The following is a 27,179-nucleotide window of genomic DNA, read 5'->3' on the forward strand; positions in this document are numbered from 1 at the left end:
ACGTTTTTGTCAGTTTTGCATTAAGGAAACTAATTAAACCAGTGTGACTTTTTAAAGGGATAGTTCACCCAAAGATGTTGAAAGCATGAGAATGCACTTAGACGAGAGGTAAGGTGATGCAGTTTTTGTTGATAGATATTAGTAATTGTGTCACCAGCTCTCATGCTTTCATCTTTAAAAGTGACTGGACTACAATCAGACTACATTCATACATGCGACGAGAAATGCTTGGCCAGGCTGCGGATTAAAGCTAATAATATTGTAAATAAAGTTCAACTTCTTACACTGACCTTAGTATGTCATCAAGAGCCATGTCTACTGATTTGGACTACTGACTTTTATCTAACAAACTTTTAACTAATCACTGTCATTATATGAATCACCATGGACTACAGATTCAGCCCAAAATCTTCAGCCCAAAAAAAGTCACCTACGTCTTGGATGACCTGTGGGTGAGAAAATTAATAAAGGAATTTTCATTTTTGAGTGAACTATCCCTTTAAAAACACAGTAATAATAATTCATTTTCTGATATGAATATACAGTGCTTCCCACAGGTTTGAAATATACTTGTGGTGGTAGACGGATTGAAACACCTTTTACCCACAGCACATAAATGGTCAACATGCAACAAACAAAAAAAATGATGTGATTTTTTAACTATATTCTTATTTATTAAGACACTGTTATACACCTTTTTCTTTTCAATGGGTTAAAGTTAGCTTAAAAAGGCTGTTGAAATGAAAGAAATCCACTATTTCTCTTACTTTTATGCTATTTAGGAGCACCTACTGACAAGTAAAGGCTGCTCTCTCGTTCTCCCTCTCTAAAGTTGCTTTATTGGCATGACATTTTGTACAGTATTGCAAAAGAATGTTAGGTATGTATAGAGTATTTAATTTATTAACATTGACAAATTAATAAAATATACAGCAAATGAGAAATAATTAACAAAAAAAGAATAAAAACATACATTATTGCTAGAAAATTATAATAATTACTAGAATAAAAGTGTAGATTATTTAAATAAGACATTAGTTAATTAACATTAGTTAATTAACCATTTCTAATAGGTGTACAAATAATTTGCAGCCAGTATATTTTGTTCTCTCAGGGTATTTAGTAAAGTTTATCTAAGTTGTTTATTAAAGTTAATCATCATTTAATGTTTCTCTCGCAGCTGTGTGCGGACAGAAAAGGTAATGCCTACAAACAACGCATGCAAACAACAGCAACTTTAGAAAGCGAAAGTAAAACCCGAACCCTGGAAATTTTAGGAGATTCAGACACTACAGCCGGGACGCATTTTGTCTCTGTGGGTCTGCAGAGCACGTGATTGTCTGTGAATGTTGACAGCTCTTACGCGCACACAGAACCAGCAGTAGGAAACGTGTAGAGAGAGCGAGAGAAGATTTTGCACTGGTTAATCAATCGCGAATGTTTGGCTTTCTTTGGCAGATACAGAAAAGTGTAAAAGCATGATAATAATAATATTATTCATGTGTCACCATCAAATATACTTGGGCAGCCGTTAATATACCTGGGCGGTCTGCCCAAGTAAAGTCTATGTGTGGGAAGCACTGATATATTAAATGTATTCCTTGTGTTAAAACTGTGAATTCTAAATGGATTTAAATTGTAAATGCAACTAATAATTAGTATTAACAATGAGTAAAAATGTAAGTTTCATATCTAGTTTACGGAACATGAATGTAACAAACTGAGGTTAAATACTATACATTTTTATACAGCATTGTTCTTATTTTTGTAAAATAAGGTATTAAAAGTATATTTTTATTGAATATTTTTTGTGCATTTTTCGGAAAATTACATTGTTAATAAGATAATATGCATCATACATGTAATTGGATTCTGACTGAAAAATTATAATAATAATTATAATAATAAATAAAAATTTATTGTAATTAAATAAACAAACAAACAAACAAAAAAGACTGACATAAAATACAAAAATTATTTTACAAAAAGGCAAATTACATTTCTTTTGTCCAAGCTGAGTTTAACAGACAAGATTTTAGTCTTAGAGACTTAGAGATTCCAAGGTAATCAAAGAAAGGGTCGCAGGTCTGATTTTGTTTGTTTCATTCATGTTCCGTAAACTTTCCGTTACACATTGTTAATATTAATTATTAGTCATTACTAAACAGCAATTATAGTTGATATAACATAAGTAAAATCATTTGTGACAATTACGATCACAAATATAATACACATTTAATACAGCCTTACAAAAGCTAATTTATTAGACTTTTGTTCTTTGAAAACTAGAGCCAAGAAATGTCTTATATGTTAAACTTCAACACATACCTGGGCTGGTCCTGTCCCTCAATGTAGATTTGCCAAAATTTGACGTATCCATCATGACTAGCTGTGGCCAAAACAGTACCATCAGGGGACAGAGCTCCTTCACTAATGCGCTGTTAAAAATAGAAACAAACATTAAACACACCTAATAACTTAACCTCCATTGTAAATCGCACTAAATCTCAGTTTTAATGACTTAATAAAACACAGAAGACACAGCATTAAGTTAAAACCCAGCAGGTCTTACAGCTGCATGTCCTCTAATGGTGATGAAACCCTCTTTCAATTCAGTGGCGTCCACGGGCCAGGAGCTGTTATTGGATCGGAGGATGTCGAGGTCCCAAACCTCAGCCTACAATTTCAAGGAAAAATCAAGTTATGAGAGTAACATGGTTACAAACACTTTCAATCTAATAATAAGAAAACATCTTGGAAAGTGATAAAAGTGACAAATTCCAGAGGGAAAAAAACATACTCTGTCTTCATGAAGCAATGCTAATGTCTGACATGCGTCCTCAGGGCTCTCGTCATTGTCCTCCGGGATGAAGGGACACCAGATGAGTCTGCGGTTAGAGTTTAGTGGAGTGTCCTCAGGTCTGCGGATGTGAACAATCACTTCATCTCTGAGAAACATTGGTTTTAAAGAAAAATCATGTTGGCTATGCTGATCAATGGTAAAATGTGATTATTAAAGTATGTTGTTAGACCTTTTAATGTTTTAATAAAACTGAAACATACTTTATTTCTAAAAAGCTTTAATTTAAATAAAAATAAAAGCTACAAAACATACAGCTCTAGATCAGTTTTGTCCAATAATTTAGCTCCCACCCTAATGAATCACACCTAATAAGCTAATCAAGGTCTTACTAGGTAAAATAGAAACTTCCAGACAGGCAAGTTGGAGTGGACCAGGACAGAGTCTGGACACTGCCATCTTCATTTTTCTTTTTAATCGTAAAACTGGAATCCATTTTATAATAAAATAAACTATAATATTGTTTTGTAGAATAAAAATCATATCACTATTCTTTTTAGTCTTAAAAACTTCACAAACCGCCCCAGTTTAAAACAATGGCTGCTTGCAGTCTGCAACATAATCCTACACCAAGCTTACTCCACAGCTATGAAGAACAAGCCTTTTCTATTTTATCAGACCTGGGACCCTTTTCTTTGATTACCTTGGAATCTCTAAGTCTCTAAGACTAAAAGCTTGTCTGTTAAACTCAGCTTGGACAAAATAAATGTAATTTGCCTTTTTGTAAAATAATTTAGGATTTTATGCCATTATTTTTTATTATTTATTTATTTATTTAATTACAATTAAATTTTATTTATTATTATCATTTTTATTATAATTTTTCGTGTGGGGGTCAGGATTCAAATTACATGTATGATGGATATTATCTTATTACCAATGTAATTTTCAAAAAATGTAAAAAAAAAAAAAAAAAACTTTATGACTTTAATAACTTCTTTTTTACAAAAATAAGGACAACGTAGAATAAAAATATATAGTATTTAACCTCAGTTTGTTTCATTCATGTTCCGTAATAACAATAAGATTTCTAAAAACCTGGAAATAAAGACAAATTTAGGATTTTAAGAAAAAAAGTCTATTTTACTATAAAAGAAGCAAATCCTATTCTTTAAATATAGTATTATTTAATATTATTTCAAATAAAATTAATATACATTTCTACAGCAAAACAAGTAGATCCAGATTTGTAATGAAACCTAATTTATTTTTTAATTATGACAAAATTAATATTTAAATAGTACATTTTGAAATGTGCCTTTTAATAAGCAAATTTCAGCTCAAATGTAGCTGATGTTATAATTTGCCTTTTTTTTACTTTAATCTTCAAACCTTAATCTATCCGTCTATAATAATTCCTGTTCAATCTACAGAGGATACTGTATTTTGCTGCTGTGGCTCGTGAGCTGCCAAATGAACATGTTTCCAGCTTCATCCACACATCCCAACAGGGTGGAGTCCAGATGAGCGAAGGCAAGGTCTGTGACAGCCCCAGTGAAGCCCTTCAGCAGCGAGCGCTCTGTAGAGCTCAGGCGCAGCACACGAATCATTGAATGATTGTTTGCACCTGTGGGAACCAAAAAGAGAATTAACATCACAAACCATTCATTTGAATCCCATCAACATTTTATTCAAAGAAGTGAGTTCAATGAGCCACGAACAAAGACAACGATAGACTGTGATAAAGTGTGCAAACTGACCTCTGATAGCATAAGCCAAGTATGAGTTGGACACGGCTATTAAATTTCCATAGTAGTACTTGTGCTCCCAGTCATATTTGGCCACTGGCTGAATTTTAACCTGCAAGACAGTCATGAGGACAAGGTTAAGAATAAAACAATATCCAGTGTTGTTACATATTTTCTATTAATTACTATGACTTTGCCAATTGTTTAAAAGTCTTTTTACAGCAAAAATATTGAATATTTCACAGCTAGTTTGTCACTTCCCATGATTTAATTAATTTCAAATAAGAAAAAAAGCAATATAAAAACTCCTTGATGTTGGCAGGTTTTTCATTCCCATAAAAAAAAAAAAAAAAACGTTAACTCTAAATGAGAAACACAAGTTTGAACAACCGGATTAATTTACACACCTTGTTGCTTCCCCGAGCCTTACTGTCAATACTAGAGTCACGGCTGGACACAATTTCCACATTATTTGCTCTGATGGGGACACAAATGGACCCGTCATCTCCTGAAAGACAGCTATGGCAAAAAAAAGACCATGGAATTATTGCTAAAAAAGAACCTAAAATATTTCAAATAACTGGGCTTTGTTTTCACTGGGATGTTTTGATGATCAGCATGATCGATTTATTTAAGCATATTACAATAGTTAAAGGCAGCCGACAACTTAGCTTTGCCATCACAGAAATAAATAAACTTTTTAAACATATTAAAACAGAAAGAAGTCATTTTAAACTACAATAATATTTCTAAATATTACTTTTAATGTTTTTTTTAAACCACAGAAATGCCTTGCTGAGGATTAAACAATGAAATCAAATGAAAACAATGGTTTGCTAAATGAGTTCAATGTATATGCAGAGTTGATGACAGCAAAAACCTACATGGTCTGTGTGTCCTGTCCATTGAGTTTGTCTGAGTTGTGCGTCGTCGGCTCCACCATTGCTGCTCCCATGAGATCGGCTCCGAGAACTCCATTCAGCTCTCCATTGAAAGATGGTTTTCTGTGGCTCTCGACCAAAGAGGCTTCTGTAAAATTATACGACAGATTAAAAACTCCTAACCAGACTCCTACTATGATGAGCTTTGAAAAATATGCATCAGAATCTGTGCTTGAACAAATTGTAGATTTTCAATAGTTTTTGTGAGAGTTATTATTTTGAATTTTAGAAAAAGTTGCCTGCTCCGAAACACAATAGATTAGCTGTGCCAGACTTGTGAATGACTGATTTTTAGATTAGGCATGAGTTGATAACCTTTTTCAAGGAATACCACGGTCTGGAAAAGTCAAGGTTTTAAAAAAATAAAATAAAATAAAATTCGCCAAAATTTTCTGCTATACCGTTCCTAAGTTATATGCAAGTTTTTTTTTATTTACGTTAAATTTTGTTTTTTAGGACAACAGAGTCTCCAGCAGAAAATACATCCCTAGATGCATTTTAAATTGTAAAATACCTTCATTTTGAAACAAATGAAGATAGCAGAAGTCAATGATTCATTGGAATTATTTAGCTTGACATGTTTACTACTTAAAAATATTTTAAATGTTTCTTAAAAATAAAATCTATTGTGTTCAAAGGGGAAAAAAGCTTTTGTTTTTTACCCAGACATTTAAAAAGAATATATTTTAGAGCAGCAATCACAATACCGGCAAACCGTGAAATTTTTATCCAAGGTTATCATACCCTCAAAATCTTACACCAGCCCATGCCTATTTCAGATAACCTGTTAAACAGTTTTTAAATCAATAATTTATGAATTTGACTGATAAGATTGCACCTGTCCTTCATTCAACAGCTCACTCATTCCAATCCTTTGGTCAGAGTGAATCTAAAGCTAATGATTCAGTGAGTTCACAGCTGTGATGAAAATCATATTTACATGTAGGTCACATCTGTCAGTTGTTTAACTAAATCTGCTGTAAAAGGTCAAACCGTTTAAGCTGCCTAATCTATCTACCTATCCTAACTCGTTCAAAATGCCAAAAACAGCAAGTAGAAGAACAAACAAAAACAGTGAGAACACATCCTGCCCCGATGATTTATATTTCTATTTGTCTGCACACTTTTGTTTAACTCAAATTTTATTCTAAGCTATATGGCATATTTTAATATTTTTTACTTGTTTAGGCTATTATAATACATTTTCAGAAGAAGTTCTTGGCAAATAATTTTAGCTCAAGGTAATAAAATTCTCTCGCAAAACATTTTAAGATTCCTCAAAGAACAAGTAGTTTTAATACATATATTCATATAAATTCAAGACCTTTGACATTTTTAAATGAGTAACACTTTTAGTAAATAACATTTAATCTTTCATTTTACTCGAAGACTTTATCTATGTACCAACACACTATTTTACTTCAAGACTTATTGCATGTAGGAATACAGTATCTATCTATCTATCTATCTATCTATCTATCTATCTATCTATCTATCTATCTATCTATCTATCCTAAGTCCTTCAACATGCCAAAGTAAATTGCAAAAACAGCAAGGAGATAACCTTATAAAAAAGATGATTCTGTATTTCTATATGTCAGCAGAGTTTTACTTTTACTCAAATTGTATTCTAAGCTATATGGCATATTTATATATTTTTTTACTTGTTTAGGAGTAATTCCATGCAAATGTCAAACTTGCAAAATAAGTTTTCAGCAAAATAGAGAAAACCTCTCTGGGGTGACAGAGAAACCGTCTCTTTTCAAATAATTATATTTGATTTAACAAAGCCACACAAGTGAAAATTTCACATCTGTCACATCCATAACGGAGAGATGTCACATCCATAATTAAGCGTTTTCCTCATAAATGCAAAAATATTAATTAAATCAATGACTTTTGTTCTATAGTGAACCAACTCTTATCCTTTTGATTAGCATCATTTCTTTTGGGTTGTGCAGTTTAATTCACAGAATTTCTACAAAGTATGTTGCATACTGTAAACTTGCAAACTTCTTTGGTCACATCCAAAACACATGTTTATGTTTACTATGTTTAACAGATTGATATTTTTCAGCTCCCATAAATCTGCGGTTAGAAGTTTTGGAAAAAATAAACAGATGTTTCAACATAATGTTAACATACATTTTCTCTGTGAATTTATGTCTTAAGCTTTTACTGCAAACGCCACATCCATAACGCTGGAATTGCTCTTATGCTATTAAATTAGAATTAATTATCAGTAGAAGTTCATAGTGAATACTGACAAGTCAAGGTAATACAATTCTCTAGCCAAATATATTAAGGTTTGTCAAAGAACAATTAGTTTTAATACATATATTCATATAAGTTCAAGTACTTTTGAAAATTTTCAATGAGTAACACTTTTAGTAAATAACATTTAATCTTTAATTTTACTCTAAGACTTTATCTATGTACCAACACATTTTACTTTAAGACTTTATGCATGTACCAATACATTATCTATCTATCTATCTATCTATCTATCTATCTATCTATCTATCTATCTATCCTTTTGCTCGAAGACTACGCACGTACAGATACAGTATCTATCTATACATAAGTGTGTACATGCATTATATTGCATAACGTTACACAATCCTAATAAAAACCTAGCAGAGATACACAAAAAAGTTTCATGTTTTTAAATCAGTCTTTAAGACACATTTTTATTTAGAAACCTACATTAAATATCTGTTGCCGTCTCAGACATAATTAAGAGACAAATCTGAAATTCTCTCAACTCTTTCATAAGAATTATATTCGTGTCGCAATTAATACTCCAGACTTTCCGTCTGAGCAAAGCTGCAGCTGCATCAAAGCGACTTTAGCCCTTATGTGCTCCATAACCCGCTTTTATTTATTTGCAATGTTACACAAAACATGATGTATTTTTCAGTTATGGACTCTAATTGTCGTTGTCCTGCGGTTTGGAGCGAGTTCAGTCAGGTGGCTCGCGCTGAATTCAGGCGCTGCGCAGCATCATCGCGCCGCGGCCTAAAGCTGCTCGCTTCCCCGGCAACTTACCGGCCGAATTTCCCGGACGATCCAGTTTTAAGATGTCCCGAAGGTGTTGGGTCGCGCCCTCGATGTCCATGTTGGAACTGGAAGCCATAAAGTAGGGAAGGGGGGAGTAAATCGCTGGAAACTGTCAAATGCTCAATAGTTTAATTCTGTGTCTGAGCTCGCCCCTCATAAAAGCCTGCAACCGTCCCTCCACTTCCGCCGAGCGCTCCCTGCATTTCATTCCCCCGCCTCCGCTAGCAGACTTCCTTCAGTTCCGGAGAGAATCACTTCACAGACACCACAACCCTACTAAATTCCATTTTTAAGATTATATGATTAAAATATAACTGCTGTTTATTAATTTTTACTGACGCATTATTATTATAAATAGTATAATTGTAATGGTTAAATGGTTACCAAGAAAATACCAAAGAAATCCTAAAAAAACCTATAGAAATAACAATAACATCACACTTCAATTTGATCTCCTTTATTTCCACATAAATGTAGGCAACTGAAGTAGTCTGTTTCTTTATTCACATCGTATTACTGTTGTTTTTCTTGGGAAAATCAAGTATTTTGCTGTTCCCCTCAAACAACACTTGAGAGCGGCTTTTTCCAGGGTCCAGCAAACATTTTGTACAACACATGAATTTGTTCAGCAAAAATATAATGCGAGAAAATGACTGATGTTCTAGATGTGATATTTCAGTGCAAAAAGCTACAACGCAGAGGACATCTTTCTAAAATATCTGTACCATCGCTTGGCACAAAGGCCTTCATAGGTTTAGGACTACGATTTTCTAGTCCCAAGCAATGAAGAAAGCTCCATTAGTGTAAACATCTTGAAAATGAAGAGATTGTGATCTCGAAAACTAGTATTTCTGATGTCATGTTTCAGGCTAATGCATTTGTTATCCTTCTTGAACGTCAGAATAAAAGTCTCAGTACTGAAGGTAATAACAGCTTCGGCCTCACTACAAACCCAATGACATTTACATTCTTACAAACTTATGAAAACATAGCATCCCATTACATTTTGAACATTTCTATGAATGGAAAGCAGGGAAAAGAAACCTCAGCTAAACTGAGAGATGGTAAATGAAATAGTTAAAGGGTTAATTCACCCAAAAATGAGCATTTACTCACTATTCACTCACCCTCAAGTTGTTTACCAGTTTATTTCTGACGAACACAAAAGAGAATATTGTGAAGAAAGCTGTACAGGTTTGGAACAAGTCAAGAAAGAGTAAATATAGTGCATGCGGAAAGTATTCATAGCGCTTCACTTTTTCCACATATTTTATGTTACAGCCTTATTCCAAAATGGATTAATTTATTTCCTCAAAATTCTACACACAATACCCCATAATGACAATGTGAAAAAAAAGAGTTTTTGAAATTTTTGCAAATTTATTAAAAATAAAAACCTGAAAAATCACATGAACATAAGTATTCACAGCCTTTGCCGTGAAGCTCTAAATTGAGCTCAGGTACATTCTGTTTTCACTGATCATTCTTGAGATGTTTCAGAAGCTAAACTGGAGTTCATCTGTGGTAAATTCATTTGATTGAACATGATTTGAAAAGGCATACACCTGTCTAAATAAGGTCCCAGGGTTGACAGTGCATGACAAATCACAAATCAAGCATGAAGACAAAGGAATTGTCTGTAGACCTCAGAGACAGGATTGTCTTGAGGCACAAGGCTGGGGAAGGTTACAGAAAAAAATCTGCTGCTCTGAGAGTTTCAATGAGCACAGTGGCCTCCATCATCCGTAAGTGGAAGATGTTTGGAACCATGAGGATTCTTCCTAAAGCTTGCCGGCCATCTAAGCTGAGTGATCGAAGGAGAAGGGCCTTAGTCAGGGAGGTGATCGATAACCTGATGGTCACTCTTTCTGAGCTCCAGCGTTCTTCTGTGGAGAGAGGAGAACCATACAGAAGGACAACTATCTGTGCAGAAATCCACCAATCAGGCCTGTATGGTAGAGTAGCGAGACGGAAGCCACTCCCCGCCTGGAATTTGTCAAAAGGCATCTGAAGGACTCTCAGATCATAAGAAACCAAATTCTCTGGTCTGATGAGACTAAAATTGAACTCTTTGGAGTGAATGCCAGGCATTACGTTTGGAGAAAACCAGGCACCGCTCATCACCAGGCTAATACCATCCCTACAGTGAAGCATGGTGGTGGCAGCATCATGCTGTGAAGATGTTTTTCAGCAGCAGGAACTGGAAGACTAGTCAGGATAGAGGGAAAGATGAATGCAGACAATGTACAGAGACATCCTGAATGAAAACCTGATTTAGAGCGCTCTTGACCTCAGACAGGGACGATAGTTCTTCTGCCAGCAGGACAATGACCCAAAGCACACTGCCAATGGAGTCCATATCAATGGAGTGGCTTCACAACAACTCGGTGAATGTCCTTGAGTGGCCCAGCCAGAGCCCAGACCTAAATCCTATTGAACATCTCTGGAGAGATCTGAAAATGGCTGTACACTGTCGCTTCCCATCCAACCTGATAGAGCTTGAGCAGTACTGCAAAGAGGAATGGGCAAAAATTCCCAAAGACAGGTGTGCCAAGCTTGTGGCATCATATTCAAAAAGACTTGAGGCTGTAATTGCTGCCAAAGCTGCATCAACGAAGTATTGAGCAAAGACTGTGAATACTTATGTACATGTGATTTTACAGGCTTTTTATTTTTAATAAATTTGCAACAATTTCAAAAAATCTTTTTCACATTGTCATTAAGGGGTATTGTGTGTATAATTTTGAGGAAATAAAGGAATTTTATCCATTTTAGAATAAGCCTGCAACATAAAAAATGTGGAAAAAGTGAAGCGCTATCAATACTTTCCGGATGCACTGTAATGAGAATTTTAACTTTTGGGTGAACTTCCCTTTACATCACAGGGAAGATTCATTAGGACTCATTTTCAACCATGTTTCGACTGACTGATGTAGTATCATTAGAAAATGCTTACAATTTTTCCTTTTTTTTAACACGTGCATCCATTATTGATGCTACCATGTTTAGATTTGGGGTTAAATCCTTAAAAACCTAATTATTACATGTACTCCTTTGCTAATCAGCATTTGATCTGTTCTGTCAGATAAGCCAACACACTTATTTTACTCTAGACAACTATTTCAGGAAACACTGGCCACCTAAATTAAGAAAACAAAAGAGCTCCAGGATTTTCTGCTCTGCTCAAGCAGATCTATAAACGTAATGAGAAAATAGTCTGTGAAGCAGTATCAAAAACATGAACAGGCAAGCACAGAGGAGGGAAAAAAGGCAGACAGGGGGATGAACAAGATGATGACGTTGTTAAGAAAAAGTCAAAGGTTTTATTGTGTATCGTGGCTTGGTAATTATTGTCACAGAGAGCAGTGAGCAGAAAGTGGGAAGCACACTGGTCTGAGGGGAAAGGGGAAATTAGGGTGCTGTTCTTTGGATAGCTAGAGCAACCTGACATCACATTGTATGGAGACTCCAATTTTTCATGTGGGGCGAAAACAAAAACAGAGAAACTTTTCAGGAGCATATTCTAAAAACAAGCTGATAACACACTCTGTACTAAAGCAAAGAGAGAGTAAGACGGTTGTTATTTCAAAAATGTCAAAATCAGCAACTAAAATGTAAATATCAAACAGCCGAGGTTAGGTTAATACGTTTCTGTCCTGGTCGGGGCGTCCTCTGGTACTTAAACTCCCCATCATCATGCAGGTTGGCGAAGGTAAAGGGGGTCCGTTTGATGGCTGTGTGGGCTTTCAGCAAAGAAACATGTCTTTTCTGGAGTAGAGGCAGTACTGTATATGCCTGCATGTTTTCTGTGATTGACTGCTGTAATCCGGTGCTGTTTCTCTTTTAGTGTGATGAATGAAGGGCCGATTGACAGGTTCGGGCGTCATCAGGGCAGAACCCCCCTCCTCCACCTTCCTTCCTGATAGCCATGAGGCGTTTTAACCGAAATTGTGCAGCGCCAGGCGGAACATGTCATTGGTGCAAACCCACGCCTCGTTAATGTTCTTCAGGATGAAGCTCTGATGGAATCCCATGATGGGGTCATCGTCTGCCTAGACCAAGCAGAAACAGAGGAGACTTTAGCTTAGGCTATCGTTTACTGTGAAACACTTTATTAGCAAGAAGGAAAATCTTGACACCAGGGATAATAATTTCCTGAAACATGCACATTTTCAAGACGTGTTTAGCAGGTTTCTAGGGATATTATCAGGATAGTTCACCAAAAAATGAGGTGACAAAGATGTAGGTGACATTTTTTTTTCTTCAGAAGTACATTAAAGATTTTAGCTAAAAGCCTGCATTTTAAGAATCACCAAAAATCTGTTTCAGCAAAAAATAAATAGCAAAAAAAAAGTACATATTTTCTGGATGACTTGATGGCAAACTAATTACATTTTTAGATGGAACTATCCATAGCAACAGAAAGATAAAAGTTGCATCAAGCGAATAGGACAAATAATGAGAGCTAAAAGTTTGTCACGATACTCTCTACTATTTATCAATCTTCTAAAGAACAGTGAAGTTTAACAGTGAAGCACATAGTCAGCAGGTTTGGTTTGAATAAAACACTCTGTAAGCATTCTCATCAGAATCCTGGTGCAAGACAAGCCAACAAATTCTGATGTGGTTCGACTGAAATTTGAATACAACACTGACAACTACATCTACACAAACCAAACATCACAAACTAAACCCAAAACATAACTTCACAGGATGCAACATTACAAACAGCTTGATCTGATGACACTGAAACAGCAGAGTCTCTAAAATAAAAAGAATGCAAATGTGGAACAAAGTGGAGTATTTCAGTTTAGTTTCATTTGCATATTTCAAAAATACCAACATTAAACACACGAATACTCAGATGTTCAAAATGTTGATATGTTTAGGTAAATTAGGCTCAGCGAGGAAAGAGGGTCGCATATATTGATTTGTTACAATATATGGAGGAACCATGTCAACAGAACATAAAATATAATGTTTAATGTAAAAAAATGTAAGTGTGAACACTCGGGTGCCGTTTACACTAGTGTGTTTTGCAAACGCTTAAGAGTTTACAAAAGTGTTTGGTGTTCTGTTTCTGTACAGACAGACTGAGTTTTAAAACGTATACATTTTGCTACGGATTTGTCCACACTACCCGCAGTTTTCAAGCCCCGAAAACAGAGCGTTTTGAATAGGCTAAAGAGGTCGTATTGATTTTAAAACTCTGCTGCTCCATGTCAGTGTGAATGGGGGGGGCGTCAGAAGAATCTGATTGGGGTTTTCTTAATATCAAGTACACAAAGTTCAATCTTGAATACTTTGCTTGCATGTTCAGACTTCGCAAGTTTGATAATTACACTGGAAAACAAACTTCCGAGGACACGTCTTGTAAATCTTCAAAGGGAACAGTGTAGGCTACTTTATATCGTCATTAACTGTCTATTTTCATTTTGATATTAACAGCTTAACTGACACCAAAAATGTTGAGGCGTCGTGTGTTAGATATTTATATGACCTTCATCTTCACTGTATTCATATTTATAACAAAACAGAGCCTAAAACATAACTGCCTCCTTTCATTTAAATGAAAAATATGAAAAATACCCTGTCTCTTTTGCTGAATATCAGTTTTAATAATCAATAATGGCCATTATGGCGTCTGCGCAATAGCCTAGTGGTTAGCGCGTCGACATATGGTGCAGTAGCACGTCAGGGCGTCGCGAGTTCGAATCCCGGCTCGATGACATTTCCCTACCCTACCCCCCTCTCTCTCTCTCCAACTTCGCTTCCTGTCTAAATACTGTCCTATCTAATAAAGGCAAAATGGCCAAAAATAAATCTTTAAAAAATAAATAAATAAAATAAAATAATGGCCATTATAAAAGTATAACCTACAATAAGTTTATGCAATATAGGAAATAAAGGCAAGCAATGCATCAAATGTGCTGAATAAGTGTACGTGGTTACATAATTTATTATATGAACTTATCTTTTGCGCTCAGTCAAAACACGTTACCCAAGAACAAGTAATAGATTCAATAGACCGAAGTGTCGTTAGATATAGACAAGATTAATTAAATATCAAGTTTAACAACTATAGTGAGATGAGGGTCCAGTGATAGATCCTTGATGAACTGTCCGACGTGCACTGTTCTCACCTGGGGAGGTGCCCGCAGAGCACCCACTGGTTGCCTGAAGCTCGTACGTCCACAAACGCTGCAGCGCATGCCAGAGCGAGTGTGTGATCACGTGACGGCGTTTTCAGCTGTGTAATGTGGATGGAGATCTTTTCAGAAACGCTAGGTGAAACTTCAGTGTGGATGCGGATTGTTTTAAAACTAAACGTATTAGTGTAAACGAGGTCTGAAACACACAAAATCCTCGCTGACTTGTCTTCTGGACAATTGTGTATCGTTCCCTGATTCATCAAGCCACTTTTATATGACCATTATACAATTAGCAGACTGTAAGTGCAGATGCCAGCAAAACATCCACATTTCCAGTGAGCTTGAATGATCATGGATCATGCGATTTAAAGTGTGAACAGAGACCATTCTTCTGAAATAGGAATAATAACGTCAATCTGGACGAGAAGCGTTTGTTGAACACAAAACAAGATATTCTGAAAATGTTGGAAAATAGCAGCGATTTATATCTACAGTAGGAACATAAAAATACTATGGAAGCCAATGGCTGTTTTTCCAACATTCTTCATTATAAGTTTCTTTGCGTTCAACAAAAGTCAAACAGGTTTAGAAACAATGAGTATATGATTACAGAATTGATATTTTTGTGTGAACTATCTCTTTAACGCAAAAGATGATTGTTAGTCACTACACATTACATGAAACTTACTCCATTCTGTCACATCGGACAAATCACCACCAATTGTTCAACTCTTACTACAAATGAATGAGTTTCAGGTGTGTTTTGCTGCTGCAAATGTGAAAGCAAATCTGCAAACACACACCAGGCAAACCAGCATCGACAAACTCATTATGGCAATGCATTTCCACCATACTAAAATCACACAGACGCTTGATCTGTAACACAGCTTTAAGCCATTAGTAAAGAGGCTCGCACGGTGCTTGTAAACCCAATCGTTCACTGGTCCTTACAGACATTAAGAGAAGAGGGAGGAAAGGCCATGTGACCACCGAGAGTCTTTAAGCTCAAAGGTTGTGCAGGGCAAGCCTGAAGACTTCATTGCTGCAAACCCAGGCGGTGTTGATGCATTTCAACAGAAAGGTCTGGTGGAAGCCAAGCACCTGGTCATCATCCGCCTGATAGACAAACACACAACTCTGAAACTGCCAGTGAAATCTATGCACAATCACATGACGTAATGTGGTGCGAGAGGGCAATCAAAAGAGGCTGAAAATGTCCACGCCTGGTCCCGTTTTAAATGGGATTAAGGTGATTTTATGCGTTTCATATGGGCTAAAATGCTCTCTCAATCACGTACATATTTGGCAAAAGTGTTCATCTCAAGTGCTCCTAAGATAAAATGTTAATAAAACACTTACTTTTAGTTGGCCTACTACCATACTCAATATGCAGCTATCAGGGGTGGGCTGGTGGTCTTGTGCTGTTATGCTGTGAGCTATTTTTGTGAAGGGCAGGCTCTGAAATAGAGAAAAAACAAAAAATGTTGGATACAGTCACTCTTTATATTTATATACTCTTTAGATTTATATAAACACACAGTAATTAAACAGCAGATTGATATTTAAATATTGATGCACTTTAAATTGATACCATATTGGTTGATTTGATTTGGCTATTCAACCATTCATTCATTCATTCATTTTCCTTCGGCTTAGTCCCTTATTCCCACAGCGGAACGAACCACCAACTATTGCAGCATATGTTTTACGCAGCGGATGCCCTTCTAGTTGCAACTACTGTACTGGAAAACACCCATAAACTCTCACATTCACACACACACACTCGTATACAACTGGCAATTTAGTTTATTCAATTCATATACCGCATGTCTTTGGCCTGTGGGGAAACTGGAGAACCCAGAGGAAACCCACACCAACACGAGGAGAACATGAAAACTCCACACAGAAATGCCAACTGGCCCAGCTGGGACTCGAGCCAGTGACCTTCTTGGTGTGAGGTGACAGCGCTAACCACTAAGCCACCTTGCCGCTGCTATTTAACTATACATGCTCAATTGAATTATTACAACATTAAGAACTTTTCACAAACACTTAAACATAATCTTTAAAAGCACTATTGTTAGATAACCCTTTCCCAACAGAATAATCTATTTGAAAACATTTTTAAAAGTATGTATATATATATATATACACACACACACATTTAGATTAAAAAGCTGAGAGAGACATTTTCAGAAAGGTGAGCAAAACACGACGACTGACATGCATAAACAGCGCTTCTAAGCTTCTTTCTGTATTCATAAATTCTGTATTTTTTCAGAAGACGCATAAAAGTGGGCTAAACTAATGCCATTGAATGAGTTACTTGAGAAAAAAAAAAAAGATTAGAGTTGTGATGTCATGTAACATTTTAAATAACACAAGCATTTCATTTCTACGATTTAATACACTGTAAAAAATAATTCATTCATGTGGTCCCGACACAAATCGATTAAGTAAACTTAACAATTTTAAGTTGATTGAACATTAAACAATTAAGATGTCTCAGAAAAATCTCAAGAATTGTGTTGTTTTAGCTCATTTTAAATGAGTAGTTTGATCAAGCTGTAAAATCCTTTATGAGTGTAGTTATCAACAATGAAAATATTTCCCAACTTATAGGTAATGGCCAAAATTTTAACATTGGCGCATTTTTATTGGAAAATTGCCCCTTCTATTAAAAATAAATAAATAAATAAAAAATGTAAAACCCTGAACAAAAAGGAAACGAGAAACAACTTTACATCAATCTCTAAATCTTAACAATATACATTCAAATACTTACGGAAAGCTTTTCGACAATTGCTGCTTTTCCCTGGAATTGCTGACCCTCCCACGTAAGGCATGATGCATCAATCTAAGATGACAGAAAAGGAGTTTGCAGTTGAGCTAACGAAGTCAATATGTTGAAAGTGAAGCAATGCTGTGGCCAGTCTAGATACAATTATACACCTACTGTGCTATATTACGTTTTATGGAAAAATGACAATAAGACAGGTACACTCACAGTAGTAGACAAACATTTTAATCCACACAATAGTATAGTTATATCTCTGTTTTTTGGGCTGTAATACAAGTATCTTTTTTTGCTATTTTTTATGTGCAGCATTTTTTATATGCAGCACTCTTTTTACAGGTCTAGTACAAAACCATATGTGACTCTGGATCACAAAACTAGTCATAAGTGTCAATTTTTGGAAATTGAGAGTTATATATTGCACAAAAGTTGAATAAATTTTTATTTAGCGCTTCAGGCTCCCCCGGCAGGCAGGCGCTTCAGGCTCCCCCGGACAAAAACCAGCAGACTGAGGAACAGCTTTTTCCCCAGAGCTGTCTCCCTTTTGAACTCTGCCCCTCACTGACTCTTTTGCCCCCCACCCCCCCACCCCAATACACCCCCCCACACTCCTCTAACTTATACTCCTCACAATCACTGCACTATTTAACATTTGCACATTTAAAGTTTGCACATATTCATTGCACTACATTGCACTGATTTACTTATCTGAACTGTACATACCCACTGAACATGGACATTTGTAATTGTTTATCTATCTGCCACTCCTGATTATTAATAGCATCCTGTACATATATTCATTTATTGTAAATCTGTTCATAGCTAACACAACCTGTATATAATGCTGATAGTACATCCATCTGTAAATATCACCATAGTTTTTTTATAACTGCACTTTATAACTTATACCTGTATCCTGCACTTGCTACTATTGCACTGCTGGTTAGACCGAAACTGCATTTCGTTGCCTTGTAGTTGTACATGTGTAATGACAATAAAGTTGAACCTAATCTAATCTAATCTAATCTAAATATGTCTTCTATTGATATATTGTTAGGATAGGGTAATATGTGGTCAAGATGCAACAAGTTAAAAACATGGAATCTGATAAAAATCTAAAAACTATTTATTTTTTAAGTTGCTCAGCGTTGCATGCAAGTAATCAAAAAAAGGTTTTGATAAATGTACAGAAATACAGTTCATATTGAAAATATTTTTAAGATCAAGACTGAAAAAAAATAATACGTTAAGGAAAAAAACTATGCAGTGATGAGTGCTTCCCAAAACCGTAGCTGCTTTGTCGCAGATCCATCGTTTAAGCCAGGGGTCACCAAACTAGTTCCTGGAGGGCCGGTGTCCTGCAGATTTTAGCTCCAACCCTAATCAAACACACCTGAATGAGCTAATCAAGGTCTTACTATGTATACTTGAAACACCCAGCCAGGTGTGTTGAGGCAAGTTGGAGCTAAACCCTGCAGGGACACCGGCCCTCCAGGACTGAGATTGGTGACCCCTGGTTTAAGCCATGTTAGTTATAAAGCAAAAAGTCCATAATGATGCTCTAAATGGGGTTTAGAAAAACCCCATACTTTTTTGTCAAAAATTATTTTGTTTTACATGCACTCGCATTTACAATAAATAAATAAATCCAATATTAATTTTGATAAAAACATACACTCGCTTTCCATATTAATTGAAATATATGTAAACGACACATATAGGGCCTATGTTTACTTTACAAATATTATTGAGATTATTTCATATTCTATTCTAACACATAAAACTACTTACAAAAAGCTAACACCTATTCTAATCTCATATATAAATCAAACAAATCATTAGACTAATAGTTGTAATTTACAGTAGGTTATTTATTAAGAAAAGAAAAAAATCCTATTTAACATTAATAATAATAATAATTATTATTATTATATATTATTGTTATTATTAAGTAGGATATTATTTATTTATTTTTTTGAAAGTCTACTTTTACAATTTGACACATTCAAATGTGCCAATGTTCTAACCAACAGGCACATGTCATTTGGTCTACAATACAGATACATTTCTTAATAAATAACCTACTATAAATAAAGAGCATTAACGTAACCTAAATATTTTTGTTTTCACAAGCTTTGAAGACGTAAATTCCACTTTTAAATAACAGGTCGCCTATAGCTTTCGTCATGAGCCACGGATGTTTAAAATGACATCAATGTTTTCAAAGTGCACTACGAAGGATTCAATATGAAGATCGCACTAACAAAACTGTAAAAAATACTTGGAAAGCAAATTACACCTCTTTGTTAAGAGAGATGACTAATGTTTTTTTAAATCATTCCAAGTTCAAATGTTGGAACGTTCAAAATGAATAGGACATGAGGGGGATAACTGGGAATAGAACACAACCAGGAACTATGCTTGTAGTTGGAAACGTACAAGTTTGCCACGTAATTTGCGAATGTTCGTTGGAACAATGAATTCGGGAACTATGTTTGTAACGACGGAACTTGCGACCTTAGTTGGCTAACGATGGTTGTCAGAAACTCACCCCAGCTTCATGCTTCGTATGGAATTTACACATTTGTACTTCAAAGTGAGAAAAAAAATACAAAAACAAGTTCATAATATAATTGATCAAAAGTGTCTTTCAGACAGAGGTTTAACAGCCTTTTACTACATTTGTTCTCTTTAAAAGGAAAATACTTAGCTAATAGCTTAGATTTACATTAGACATATACATTTTTATTCTAATTTTTATTTATTTATTTACTTATTTATTTATTGTTCTGTCATTTATTTTCAGTGTTAAAATATGAGTTATGTTTAAATGCCAAAAACATTTGTTTACTTATTTTAAGTCCAAAGAGAAACGGACTGTTGTTTGTTTTTTATTATTATTTTGTACTGTATTATTACTGAGCAGCAATAAATAACACTTTAAAATAGAAGGAGATTTTATGTTATTTTTTTAAACAAGTAGTGTTTTGAAATTAATGAATGCATAATATTCGTAATAACCGTGATTTTTCCTCAGACTACAACCGTACAACCAAAATCTAAAATCGTTGTATTCCTATTCCCAAGAACATACCTGTGCAACATAAGACTAAGAGGTTTTGTGATCCAGAGTCACATATTTCTGGGCTGAAAAGACTTGCTTGCTACCCTCCAAGACATAAACCGAGTGACCCTTTAAAAACCATCATGATAGCAAGACAAAAACAAGTTGGCAAATCTCTCTCTCTCAGCTAAAGGAATAGTCAAAAGAGAATCCTCCTGAACAAAAACAACAACAAAAAACACTTACATATATTGATCCAAGTTGAGTCCTGTCTGTGTCAAACAGTTGATAGTAATGTTGCACAAAGCTGGATCCTATTTGTTCCCAAATCGGCTTGTCTCCCATTCTGATTCACCCTGCTACAGGCACTGATGGAGACAAAATGCAGACTCAATGCAGATGACAGACTGAGAAAACCATTGACCAGACAGTACAGTTCAAATCAAAAATATTTTTAGGATACAACATTACAGTTTATAGTAAAGACCTTTCATTTCAGACTTGATATTCACAGTTATACAACAGTTCTGTCTGGTTCTTGAATCTGATTGGCTGATACCCGTGAAATAATCTGCAATAACAGCACTGGTCCAGTCTCTTCACCCTTCACCTTTGTATTACTCCGCCCACATACAGCGACAAGAGGACACTCTACAGTTTGACAAATATAGCAGCTATTGGACAACATCATGTACTTTTGAGGCTTTTTTAAATTGAGAATGTAGTTGTTTAGATTGAAACTATGCAGTTTATTTATAAGGATAGTGCCTTTTTCGAAATATTTCTAATTTTTTTGAGAGACAGCGCGTCGGCAGCCATTAAAGATGGTTGACATTGTCTATTAATTTCTTAGAATAAAAAAAACAGCGTGTTTTCTAACTACAGCTGATTAAATCATCATTAAACTGGTAAGGGATATTCTAAGGCCCAGTCCCAATTCTACCCCTTGGCCCTTCCACTTACCCCTCATTTTGGGTGTGCACGCCAAGGGGTAGGGGTGTTGAAGGCGAAATAAATAAAAAAACGCAAAAAAACCCCAGCTAAATTTCGCGATCTACAATCCCTAATAATAACTCCTGTACAGCAGTCCCACAACATTCTAACACTCTATCACACTCAAATACCGTCAGTAATGTCTAGTGGCTGAGAATGAGCTTTTTACAGTGTCTGCTATAATGTTATGGCTCGTTTCCACTGACTGGTAGACAGTACGGTACGGGTAACCCTTTATCAAGCTTGCGTTTCCACTACCAAGGGTACCCTTTTGGTGGGTGTGGTGTATGACAGAAAGTTTCAGCCGACGTCATTTTCGCTCGAGAAAATGTCTGTCCACAGTAAAGCTGTACGGGTTGCTTACATATCATATGAGAAGCACTTCTCACAAAACAGATGCTTTATGCACATAAATACTTATTTATAAATGTTTATTACTAACTTTTCTATGAACAGGATTTGATTATAACTGCAGATCAATGACTGTGTGAAATAGGCTTCTGTAATATCTATGATTATATAAAATAAATAAATAAATGCAACATATATGAACACATACAGTCGCGCTTCAGACTGGCTGGTAAAAACTACGGGGTACAGGGTAAATCTGCTTTTCTTTTTGGCATTGTGGCTGTTCATCAAGACGACGACAAGGTTTGTTGGAGCCGTAGCAGTGCGATATGGCTGTATATCAGCACTGGTCGGACAAGTGCGATATTGCTCATTTAACAATCTAAAGTTCAGTTCAAATAAGTAATTGCACAGTTCATTATTTTAAAAGATGTCCAGCTATAAGCAGTTTTTCAAAAGACAGCAATGCCTTTATTAAGCTCAACTCAGTTTAACAAGTGTCAAGAATGCAATTCAGCTGTTTCACAGAAGACAGTTAATTTAGTTCAGGTTTTGATCTCATCTGATGGTGTTAGCCTTATCAAGACAATTAAGGTAAAGTTTCTATGTTGAATGCTGATACTTGGTGATTAACCTTCTGTTTTTTGTCCAGGTCAAACAAATGTATGTGCATTGTGTTTTCTGTCATGTTATTTTGTTTAGATTTACTTTTACTTATGGTTCATACAGGGCTTCATGATGACTATAAGCAATATTTAAAGAGTTTTTCTTCACTAGTTTGGTTCATTTGGGCATAGCTGAACCGCCAACCTGATTTCACCAACTAGGACATGTTCCTGGATAAACATCTATGTTGATCCTAAAACAACATTCCAATCAGCCAATGAGAATTAAGAAATATGTTTACCGTTGATGTTAAGTTTAATCTTACGGTTAGGTTTATGCACCTCTACATGATTGTTCTCCAATTATTATTCCTCTCTGATTTTGGTAATAATTTACAGCTATGTTTGGGTTTATGGGTAGGGAATAAGTATGGATTATATTTTCCGACAAAAATGATGTTCCAGGATCAACATAGATGTTAATCCAGGATCACATTGTACTTGGCAAAATCATGTTGTGAATATGTGAACATGGCAATTACTCATGAATTCATACTCAATCCATCAGTACAAGATTGGCTAAACGAAGAGGTCTCTTTTATGCTTTACTTTTGGTGGGAAAGCAATCCAGGATTGATCACAGTATAAGATTATCATTATTACACACACTGCAGGAAAAATAGCAATACTTGTTTTTTTAATGCCTCTCAGAATAAATTGGGAGTTACTGGAGGGAAGATGACTGAAATGCCTAATTAATTTTGGTTAGAAGAACAAAATACAAAAACACCACAGATTCTTGCTTAAAATAAAAAAAATGATATAACAATAGCTTCATACTGTAGAAACCACACAGAGCTGCTGTCTATGCATTCTGACAGACGACTGATATGAGCAGAAACCTGATTGTTCAACAGGTGCGATAAGACTATAGTGATCGAGTATGTTTACATGGATGCCAATAATCTGATTTTAAAATAATTAAGACAATACTCTGATCAAGAGTCCACGATGTAAACAGTGATTTTTGATTACCTTAATCTAACTTAAGCCATAATCAAACTAAACTGAAATCAAATTAAGAAATGTGGAGTATTCCTATTTTAGTGGCATTATTGAGGTGCAATACAGACATGTAAACACCTTAATATTTCTATTAATACCAAACTATTACTGTCATGTAGGATTTTCGCTGCATTTTGCGACAGGATAGTCTATACACACACATCTGTTTGACAATATTCTCTGCACCTACCGAGTCTTGGAAGGACCACAGGCCCCCATATGGTGTGCGGTATGAAATTTCCTTAAAATAACACTCTTCTAGCAGTTCATACTTGCAGCCAATATCTCGTTTGTCAAGGGGGGCGTGCATGAAATGAAAAGTGAAAACTGAAATTAAAATTGCCAAACTGCAGTCGACCAATAAAAAAATTAAACAACCAAAATGACATGAAACTCCAGGGGAAATGTGGATAGTGTGGTAACGCAATGACGTTAATCGAATTACGCACTATAACATGTAAAACTGGATCATGAAATGAACATTCAAAAAAATCCAACTCATGTAAACACCTTATTCACTTTATTGTCTTATTCAGATTAAGGCAAATAATTTGATTACTGATGTTCATGTAAACGTAGGGAATGAGAAGAGTTTTGGTCCATTTAGAAAATGTTGTTAACTAAACCTAATGAATATGCAATGCTGTAACAGTTTTAAGCTCGATTTGATTTCACACATCTACAGAAGTAAAAAGACAGACAGCAGTCATCTCAAATGGAATCTACATATTTTAAGTGTAGTGTAGATTATTTGTGTAGAAAATAAGCTAAACAGACTAGCAAAATAATGTACACAACCATTTTCTGACAATATGCCAGATATTGTATAAGAACAAAAATTAAACAAAATCACTAAATGAATAAACCAGACAGTTTCCGCCTACAACTTACATGTGTCCAAGCAAAATAATAAGCAAGAAACTGAACATTACTTAAAACATTGCTGCTCATGCATGAGTTTACACTGTAAATAGTACAATACTGTCTGACAAAATATGCACTCCAGACTGTCATGAACACACTCAGGACCTTATGTAAGGTTACCCAATTAAAGATAATAGTGTTATAAATAAAGTTCCGTTTCCTGTACAAACTGATCCATTTGATTCATAAACTCAATGTATTAACAGGAGTCTTTGGTATTCATTTTGTTTTGCCTCTATAAGCTTTTTTTAAGCATTAGTAGACTACAAAATGCACCCACAGTAGTAATATAATGAATCAACAAGGAATGCGATTTTTGGCTAAAAAAACCTTTGTAAAATTTTAATGAAAAAAATAAATAAATCAACTACATCTTAGATCAGAGATGCCCAAACTAGAGCCCATGGGCCAAAGATGGCCCAAAGTAACCTTTGATTTGGTACACCATCCCATCTGAAAAGAGAGGAAGAATGATGGGGGTGGTTAGATTTTGTCATTTCTAATCTAATCTAACCTTTTGCTTGTTTTTTTTTTTTTTTAGTTAAAAGCTAAATTAAATTAGATGTTTCAGTTAAATGGTGTGAATTAATCAGATTTAGTTTAAATATACGTACTGATAAAGGACCAAATCAAGGCAAAGGCAGACTCTTCAGCGTTGAACTCCATTGTGTTATAAATGCGATTGTTTATGCTTTTATTGCAATAAGTTAACATTTTAAATGTTCTACTGCATTAGATAATATCATTTAAAGTAATGTTTTCTAATAAAATAGGAAATTACCCATGGCATCCTTAATGCAATATAATTTAGTATATTTACTTTCAGTCCACAGCTCTCAATTATAGTTTTTTAGCCCTTTATATGAAAAGCTTGGGTATCCCTGTCTTAGATTGTTCAAGCTTAGTGTAATTTACTGCAGTTTCATTTTTGGAAGAACTGTCTCTTTAAGAGGACAATTTGATTATAAAAATGATGGTATGGACTAATAACAAAACAAATACTGCAATATTCCATAAAACCCTGAGTTGTCCATTTTGATTTTATGGTAACTTTAAGGCTTAAACAGATGACTTAATTGTTTTGGTATTTCTGAACTCTTTCAACTCAGCTCCTGCTCCACCCATACGGATTTGTCAGCAGTTTTGACTGGCTAAATATCACGTGCTTGGACTATGACTCATTTAGTCATTCAAACTTAAAAAGATCAATTTCTCTAAAATCTTTTAGTTAAAAAACAACAACTGAATAGTCATTTTTGTAGTTGTGGGCCACAGCGATCCTTCAGTTATCAATAGTTGGAGCAGCTGACAGTAGCTTACCATAGCTAACATTAACTGACCAAACTGCTCTGATTCCTGTCAAATCGACAAGTCAAAAAAGTCCATCAAAATGATTCTTCAAATAATGACTAATAAATAAAAGCATTCGGATGGTCATTTTGAAGATGATTTTAGCTCTAGTTGGATGTTAGCTAATAACAACTCCATATACAAATCAATCACTCTGAATATGTATAGGCTTCTGAATTATCTGTAAAATCACATCCGTCAAACTACACCCATTGTTTGATCTGGATAATTCCCAGCCATTAAAAATCAGTGCTATGACTACCAGCTAGCTTTGACTGGCTTCGCTGTGGACTGATTCATTGTAGCTTTAGCCGCAGACGTGCTAACACTAGGCTGTCTGTCTACAACGAGCTCACCGGCTAAACGCTCATGAGGAAAAGTTGTGTTTTACGGTGAAGTGGCTGTGGTTTTCTAAATATCGACTCGGTGGTGGATAGCAACGACCATCGGCGAACTTGGAGCAAACGCGATCCCGTTCCGATCTAAAAATACCCCAGCGCCATATGAGCGGAGACCCTCGCGCGGCCCGTACACGCTCCTGTCCTATAGGCGTGTCCTATTAGCTAGCGCTTCAGATCATTCTTGGCAAAAAGCCCCAGTCATACTTTGCACAAAGTGGTTATAAAGTAGTTATGTGCAGCGGAAATACAGCGTTACCTGCTACAAGTGATACATGGCCAGTATCTTACCTCCGTGAGCCCTAAACCGAATCCCCGGTTCCAGTTATGGCGATTCCAGCGCGCGGAGAACAGAAGTTGAGCGGCCTCTTCAGTGTGAGCATGCGCACTGCTCTTACACACTGCTTTGAATTTTGCTTCTTGACAGTTAGTCAACAGATCCTCGGTGTAAACAGAGATGTTGATATATTGCTTTCCAAATGTAGAAGTGGAGCTTCGAACAGCAGCAGGTGAATCCAAGAATAGTATACTTTAAATACTCGCAAGAATTGGTATATTTTCACTACTATTTACATCTGAATTGGTCAATTCTGTGAGATAAAATAGTTACGCTTACAATAGGGTATTATTTGTTAACTTAAGTTAGTCACAAGAAATTCTGTATTTTCATTGTAATTTTCATCTAATTAGGTCAGTTCTGTGAGATAAATGTAGTTATGCTTACAGTAAGGTCCCATTTGTCAACATTAGTTAATGTAAGAGGATCATTCCTACTATTCGGTGCCATTTGTGTCCCCAAGGCATTAGATGATACATAATATTTTAAAATGCAATTTAAAAAAATCCTTAAAGCTTGCCTGATAGGATTATCTAATTTCCACAAAAGGACACAGTGATAGTTGCTCAAAATTAAATTAAATTTTAAATAATT

At 35.3% G+C, this 27,179-nt stretch overlaps 2 protein-coding genes across 7 annotated transcripts in view; both read right to left on the reverse strand.

Annotated features, from left to right (window-relative positions):
• The window catches only part of edc4 (enhancer of mRNA decapping 4), a 47,222-nt gene extending 38,487 nt beyond the window's left edge, over positions 1 to 8,735 (reverse strand). For 2 of the 4 annotated variants that reach the window (XM_056478072.1, XM_056478070.1), the window contains exons 1-9: positions 8,538 to 8,735; positions 5,433 to 5,577; positions 4,956 to 5,067; positions 4,561 to 4,660; positions 4,241 to 4,427; positions 2,801 to 2,948; positions 2,573 to 2,677; positions 2,329 to 2,438; positions 435 to 446 (exon numbers count right to left, since the gene is read on the reverse strand). In XM_056478072.1, the coding sequence (XP_056334047.1) occupies positions 435 to 446; positions 2,329 to 2,438; positions 2,573 to 2,677; positions 2,801 to 2,948; positions 4,241 to 4,427; positions 4,561 to 4,660; positions 4,956 to 5,067; positions 5,433 to 5,577; positions 8,538 to 8,625 (1,007 nt within the window). In that variant the 5' untranslated portion in view covers positions 8,626 to 8,735. The remainder of the gene's footprint in view (positions 1 to 434; positions 447 to 2,328; positions 2,439 to 2,572; positions 2,678 to 2,800; positions 2,949 to 4,240; positions 4,428 to 4,560; positions 4,661 to 4,955; positions 5,068 to 5,432; positions 5,578 to 8,537) is intronic. The other 2 variants (XM_056478073.1, XM_056478071.1) reach the window with 1 other exon arrangement.
• Positions 8,736 to 8,990: 255 nt separating this feature from the next.
• Positions 8,991 to 26,650, reverse strand: nutf2 (nuclear transport factor 2). 3 transcript variants are annotated; one of them, XR_008839331.1, is made up of 6 exons: positions 26,540 to 26,650; positions 20,809 to 20,930; positions 17,487 to 17,558; positions 16,061 to 16,159; positions 15,653 to 15,817; positions 12,511 to 12,601 (listed from the first exon to the last, which is right to left on the reverse strand). XR_008839331.1 is itself a non-coding variant. In XM_056478127.1 (5 exons), the coding sequence occupies exons 2-5, from the start codon at positions 20,905 to 20,907 to the stop codon at positions 12,488 to 12,490; spliced, it is 384 nt and encodes a 127-aa protein (XP_056334102.1). In that variant the 5' UTR covers positions 20,908 to 20,930; positions 26,540 to 26,650; the 3' UTR covers positions 8,991 to 12,487. The 3 variants fall into 3 exon arrangements, 2 of the variants coding, with proteins under 2 accessions (XP_056334102.1, XP_056334103.1); XM_056478127.1 differs by lacking the exon at positions 15,653 to 15,817 and having other exon boundaries at positions 8,991 to 12,601; XM_056478128.1 differs by lacking the exons at positions 15,653 to 15,817; positions 26,540 to 26,650 and adding an exon at positions 26,207 to 26,312 and having other exon boundaries at positions 8,991 to 12,601.
• Positions 26,651 to 27,179: the final 529 nt, after the last annotated feature.

The sequence above is a fragment of the Danio aesculapii genome, chromosome 18, assembly GCF_903798145.1.
Source record: "Danio aesculapii chromosome 18, fDanAes4.1, whole genome shotgun sequence".
NCBI classification, from domain to species: domain Eukaryota; kingdom Metazoa; phylum Chordata; class Actinopteri; order Cypriniformes; family Danionidae; genus Danio; species Danio aesculapii.

Coding starts and splice junctions, on each gene's coding strand:
- nutf2 (XM_056478127.1), bottom strand. CDS start 20,907: ATGGGAGACAAGCCGATTTGGGAACAAATAGGATCCAGCTTTGTGCAA. Junction 16,160..17,486: donor CAATTGTCGAAAAGCTTTCC/GTAAGTATTTGA, acceptor TCTCTATTTCAG/AGCCTGCCCTTCACAAAAAT. Junction 12,602..16,060: donor TGGTAGTAGGCCAACTAAAA/GTAAGTGTTTTA, acceptor TGCTTGGTCTAG/GCAGACGATGACCCCATCAT.